Genomic DNA, 6,978 nt, shown 5'->3' on the forward strand with positions numbered 1-6,978 from the left:
CCTATCTGCAGGCCTAAACTATATATCAAAATAGTGAACTGGTTCAAACCAAACTTCAATTTTCTCAAGCTCTATGTTGATGGATTCTCCAAAGGAAATACTAGTACAGCAGGAGGTGATGGAATACTCAGAGATCATATGGGCTACATGGTCATGTCATATCCTGAATTTTATGGGCAAAGTAGTAATAATTATGCAAAGGGGATAGCTATTTTATTGGGTATTCAATGGTGTCACTGAAATAACCTTAATCAAGTCATTGTAGAATCAGATTCTATGTTGACTATCCAGATGATCATGGAAGAAATACACATTTCTTGGCAAAAAACTTGAAGTCTCTTTTTTCTTCTTAAAAATACAGACGTAACATTTCACTCCATTTCTAAAGTACAAGGAGAATCAAACAGCAGCAGCCTTAACATGAACCAAAAAGAAACCCAAAACAAATGAATAAATGAAAAGAGTGAGATCCATACAAACTAAAGCATCAACATACTTTGATACTTTCTACCATTTCTCATGCTAATTGGTAACTCCGATCCGATCCAAACCGAAGCCAATAACAACAGTAGTAATAATCAAACACGGTATCTCACAAGAGGATCCTTAAGAATAAGACGTTCGTGATAAACTCTCCATGCATAATCCTCGAAAGAAAATGAATTGAACATTTGACTTTCCTCCTCTACCGCTATAGTTTTTGAATCATTGTTGCCAAGGCCATCATCATCTTCGCTAAGTGATAGCGATTTGATACGAAGCAAGGGAGAGACAGTGTTTTCATGAGCTAGTGTAACTAACAATGTCATTGATAGACAGTGTGAGTTACTACTACCGCTGTTGATTTCACCATTAGTTATAGGTACTGGTCTTCCTCTCACTTGTTTCACCTTTCCATTACTCCATACCTGTCCATTATCAACAAAAATTATAGTTAATCTCAATTTGACAACACTTAAAATAGGAGCAAATAACATCATTTTTACACTGATATAATAAGTTCAATCAATCTATAGTTTTACCAACGCTGCAAATTTCGTTCATTTTTATTTGACAGCTCCGTATATTTTTACTAAACTAACTTTGCAAAAATTATAAGCTAGGGGTACCCAATATTATTCCTTTCAATTGACGTTGAACAACCAACTACAAAATTCATACTTAATTAAACGTCCAAAATCTTTTAATTCTATTACTTGTGCCTTTTAAGTTAAGCAAAATAATGCAAATTATGTCACAATCATTAAAAATACTTTGTCTGTAGCCTATCGATATATCCTGTAGGTAGAGAATAAAGAAGTGTGGAGTTAAAAGGGTAAAAAAAATTGTCACAAATTCCAAAAGGGCATATCAATTTTTTTTTAAATCAAAACGGTAAAATCGCTCACGATGTAGCGACTTGTAACTTTTGAAAAAGCGAAATCGCTGCAATAGCAGCGATTTCTTAAATTTGTCTTTTCTTTTTTAAAAAAATAAAATTAAACAAATCGCTCCACCCGGAGCGATTTTCAAAATAAAATAAAAAAATTTCTATAAGTCACTGCAGAAGCAGCGACTTCCATCAATTTTTTGTTTTTTTTATTTTTTGCTTTATTTAAAAGAAAAATTGATTCAATTTTTTTAAAAAAAAATCAATTAAATGTTGAAAAAAAATTAACCGATTAAATTAAGTTTTCAAAAAAAACTAAAATTTAAGTGTAAAGCAAAAAATGTGTTAATTAAGAATTCATAACATAAAATGAATCCTTAATTAACACATTTTTTGCTTTACACTTAAATTTTTAATTTTTTTTTGAAAACTTAATTTAATAGGCTTTTTTTGTAGCGATTTAATTGATTTTTTTTTTAAAAAAATATAAATTTAGTGTAAATCGATGCCTTTACAGCGATTTGATTTTTTTTTTAAAAAAAAACTAATTAAAAATCGCTGCCAATGATTTTTTTTTTAAAAAAAAATTGAATCAATTTTTCTTTTAAATAAAGCAAAAAAAAATTTAAAAAAATAAAAAATTTGATGGAAGTCGCTGCAGAAGCAGCAACTTATAGAAAAAAATAATATTTTTTTTTATTTTGAAAATCACTCCGTGTGGAGCGATTTGTTTAATTTTTTTTTTTTAAAAAAAGAAAAGACAATTTTAAGAAATCGCTGCTATGGCAGCGATTTCGCTTTTTCAGAAGGTACAAGTCGCTAGCGTTTCTATCGTTTTAGTTTTAAAAGAAATTGATATGCCCTTTTGAAATTTTTGACAATTTTTTTTACCCTTTTAACTCCGCACTCGAGAATAATGGACATTGAATTTCCCCCCTTTAATTAATACTCCATCCGTACGTATCTTTATTTTTACCATTTATTTGATATATAAAGAAAAGATAATTAATTTTTCCATGTTTTATATACCCGTTATTCTCCAAATCTTCTTAAAGACCTAATATTAAACATCAATTACTAAGAATAATACCCATGTCAATAATTATTTTCTTAATAAATATGTCACATTAAATAGTTACAAGTAAAATTGAATATAGCAAATATTAACAAATAAATGCCCTTTCCCTATCGAAGATGAAGCTTTTCAAACGGAACAAGTTATAACACGATAGAAGTCTTAATTATTAAATTAGGTAATCAGCTACCTATTTATTCAAATTAAGAAACAATTTTTTATGCGACTTTACTCTAAGCCGTCAGTCACATTATAACTAAATGCATTACCAATAAATCCAAGGTAGACGATTAATGACAAATATTTTTAAACTTGAGCAATTTTATATTACTGCACCTACAATACATATTTATTTCATTCTGGAATGATCACGAGTAAAATGAGAAATAATTAGCATATTCTTCTCTAATATAATTATATTTATAATTACTTATAAAACCATTTAGACCACACACGATTTGTCAATTAGAGCTCAAAATTATAAAATAAATGGAGCATGTAGGTATCCAAAAAATTTCAAGTTGAGACACAAGATGTAACATTAAGGCGGCAAACCTTACAACTAATTGTCGGTTTAATAATATTATTATTTTGTAAGCACATTCATCGATCCAAATAAAACAAAAATTAAAGTTCCAACTATGCATATCAAAGGGCCTAAATATCTGAGATATGTTAGGTTTAGTGGGTCCTTTTAAGGCTGCTAATTAATTATATCATATTTATCTTGATCCCGACCAAACTGCCCGAGATAATTCAACGAATTAAGGGGTCGATTGATTTGAATAAATAATTTGCTATACTGGAATTTTGAATTAGTTGTTTTTGTCTTATATTTTAATAAAAATTTCATCTATATAAAGCATAATTTTTAATAATAAATTATTTGGATAGAAAATATTCTTCATTAACGTAAAGACGTAAAAAAGTAGACGTATAAAAATAATTTAAAAGGGATACTTTTTTCATTATAATTATTTTATCTAGAAATGAATTATTTATTAGTTATTATTCCACCCAAGACAGAATTAAGTTATTCCATTTCAATACTATTTACTCTATTAATCATGAAATAATTTATCCTAAATTAATCTTAATAAACAAACAAGAAATTAAAAAAAATTAATTCACTTTATCCATTACCCCAAGTGTGTCTTTGAGGTGTGTTTTATAAATTATTTTTACGATATGGTTTTGGTCATCTTCAATGGGAGAAAAAAAAGTTCTGAAATTTATAAAAGTGCCGTACAAAGAGCTTCACTTCTTGTTATAGATTTTAAAGAGTAAATTATTAAATAAATTAGGATTATTGATTATTATGATCTAGTTTAAAAGTTAAATGATAAAAATTGTGAAATATGAATATTTAATTCATATTAAAAATGTTACCTGAGCAATATCGCCGAGCGTTACCATGACTGAGTCGACTTGAGGAGTGACAGATACCCAACTGGAATCAGCCAACATGGAGTACTTCCGGCAACGTATTTGGTAATTTAACCCGACTACATACGGGTAAATCCGACCCGGTGAAAGTGGCATGTTATTTGAGCCGCTTTCGGTGTCGGATATCCACATCAATGAACAGAGGCGGGTCCTATCTTCTCTTACCGGGTTCTCAAACCCAACAGCACACGCCAGTTCTTCAATCAACTCCAACCCTAGTTTTTCCATTTGGGAAGTAAATTCATGAATAGAACTAAATCCTAATTCCATTGAACTTGACTCGTCGAGACAAATTGACCGGCCGCTGACAACGTCATCGTCGTCATCCTCATCATTATCGAAGCCTAAGGGCCAGTTCTTCGGAAAGCAGAGTTGTTTCTCATCATTGAAAATGGATGCAGATTCCGATTCAGCTGATTGAGCGAGGTGAGAGGAGATGGAGTGTTGTGTGAGCTGGAAGAAACCGTGTTGTTTTGCCGCGAAAAGGAGGTTAGAGTGAAGAATTGATTTTGCATCGGAAAGAGAGATGAGATGAGGAGAGACGGTGGTTGGTGGAGGAGATTGACGGCGACCGGGAAAGGAGAGGGAAAGGGTGGGTGGGATACGGTGGAGAAGACGAGATAGAGAGTCAGCGGCTTCAGAAGTGGAAAGGAGATTATGATTAGAGTGTGCCGATGGAGTTGGTGGGGGAGCAGTAGTGGTGCCATAAGGGGTAGGAAGATGATGGAGGTGGTGTTCCTGTGTAGACGACGCCATCTTTTGATGCTATGGAGTTTCTTCTTGATATGCCTACTCTATATATAGTTGAGACAATTAAGTGGACAAGGCAGGTGGCTCATATATATTTTGAGGACTAAATTATTACTCTAAAATTAAACCAACATTCTGAAGGAATGATGAGTATTGTTTCTTGCTTCCTATTTAAATTTAATTCGGGTTCAAATTAAAATATATAGAATTTTTTTTTTATAATGTCAATATTTTAATATTTAAGAGGGCTCATTAGTAATACTTTTAATATTTAATAAAAATGTCAAATTTTAATTTGTTATGTATTTTATTTATGTTTTTTTTTATTTAAAAAATATAATTATTTAATAACAAACGGGAGAGAATATTTCAAAAAAAAGGATAAAGATCACTTAATTTTCTCATCAGTTACATTTTCAAATAAAATTTAAATTTTGTTCTTTTTTTTCTCGAGAATTTTTATCTTTTTAAAATTATATTTATTTCACAATATATTCTATTTATATTTATTATAGTTTTTTATTAGTTTGTATTCATTCCAATAGGTATGCTGAATGTATCTATATAGTCATTTAAGAAATATATTTGTATTCATATATTTTTTTCTCTATATAGTCATTTTTTTCTTCAAAAATCTTGTATGTATTCATTTCAATATGTATTTTGTTTGTATTTCTATTTATTCTAGGTTTTATTTAGAATTTTGTATAATAATATATAAAATACAAAAAATCAGTATGATGAAAAAGTGAATGAAATATAAAATTGAAAAGAAATAATTGAATATTTGGTGTACTCATTCTTAAATAAAATACATAACTAGTTGACATACCTTTAGAATGAATACAAATTAGAAAAAAATGTCAAATTCAGAAACAATGCAACATAATTTTTGAATGAATACAACTATTAATTGTAAAAATAAATACTGACTGAAAAAGTATCAAAATTCAATATATACTTCCAAATTTATGAATATAAAAAACAATAAAACTATGAAATACAAAAATAAATACTAAATGTGATACATTGACATAACTATCACAAAAAAAGAACAGATATACAAAATGAATTAAATATATGAAATACAATTCCAAATCTATGGATACAAAATACAATAAAACAATGAAATACAAAAATACATACTGACTAAAACAACAACAAAATTCAATATACACTTCCAAATCTATGAATACAAGAAACATTAAAACTATGAAATATAGACAATCAAACTCATATAATGTGTTACAATGACATAACTAACAAAAAAAAACACAAAATACAATAAGTATATGAAATACAAAAATAAATCCTAACTATAACATAATAAAAATTCCATATACACTTCCAAACGCATTGTAACATGAATTTTTTTGAATCTTAAAAATCACTAAACAAATTAAACTAAACATGCAAGACACAGAACATGCAAAAAAAATACCTCTTCTCCAACAAATTGGTCATCTTCAACTTCATGGTTATGAATTTGTGTGGGATTTACTTATATATATATATTGCGATGATTGCACACTAAAATGCTGAAGGGCCTCCATAACTCTCGAAAAACTCAGATTTCCTTTACAGAAAATCATAAGATCATCTTCAAAGATTAAGTAAGTTAGTAGGTTCCTTTTACACATTGGATGAAACTGGAAGTCTGGCAACGTGCTCATTTTATTTAGCTCTCTTGGCAGATACTACATGACGATAATAAACAAAAGAGAAGATATAGGGTCCCCTCTTTCTAAGGCCCCTCTGTCATTCGAAGTATCCATGTCCGTCACCATTCACCTTCACAACCAATTTAGTAGTCGTAACACATACCATTACCAGCCTAGTGAAGGTTTCAGGAAATCCAAAACCTCTCATTGTTTCCTCAATAAAATCCTAACTCACCGTGTCATAAGCCTTTCAAAGATCAATCTTCATAAGACATCCAGCAAGAGGTCTTCCTATTGTAATGTCGAAGTAGATCATGAAAAATTAACACATTGTGTATGAGGGATCTACCTTCCACAAAAGCTGCTTGTGTTTCGCCAATCAAACTAAGGAGCATCTTTTTTAGTCTTGCACACAATACTTTAGGAAAAAACTTATAAATCACATTACAACAGGAGATTGTCCTTAATTGACTCGCACAACAGGAGATTGGTTTAAATTGACTTGCATGCTCTGGAACTGCAATCTTGAGAATCAGGGCTATAATTGTTGCATTTGATTTGTTTCAAATATTTACCACTGTCCAAAAGCTCTAAAACTGCCTGAATCACACCTTCCCCCACTAAACTCTAAGAATCTCTGGAGAAACCACTCCCATACCTATCCGGACCAGGGTTGT

The 6,978-nt window shown here is 30.0% G+C and overlaps 1 protein-coding gene across 1 annotated transcript; it reads right to left on the reverse strand.

The window, feature by feature from the left end:
- Positions 1–313: 313 nt before the first annotated feature.
- On the reverse strand, positions 314–4,813 carry LOC101250999 (1-aminocyclopropane-1-carboxylate oxidase). Its single transcript, XM_004240884.5, has 2 exons — positions 3,834–4,813; positions 314–908 (listed from the first exon to the last, which is right to left on the reverse strand). The coding sequence occupies exons 1-2, from the start codon at positions 4,644–4,646 to the stop codon at positions 579–581; spliced, it is 1,143 nt and encodes a 380-aa protein (XP_004240932.1). The 5' UTR covers positions 4,647–4,813; the 3' UTR covers positions 314–578.
- Between the last annotated feature and the right edge of the window lie 2,165 nt (positions 4,814–6,978).

The sequence above is a fragment of the Solanum lycopersicum genome, chromosome 6 (assembly GCF_036512215.1).
Source record: "Solanum lycopersicum chromosome 6, SLM_r2.1".
NCBI lineage: Eukaryota > Viridiplantae > Streptophyta > Magnoliopsida > Solanales > Solanaceae > Solanum > Solanum lycopersicum.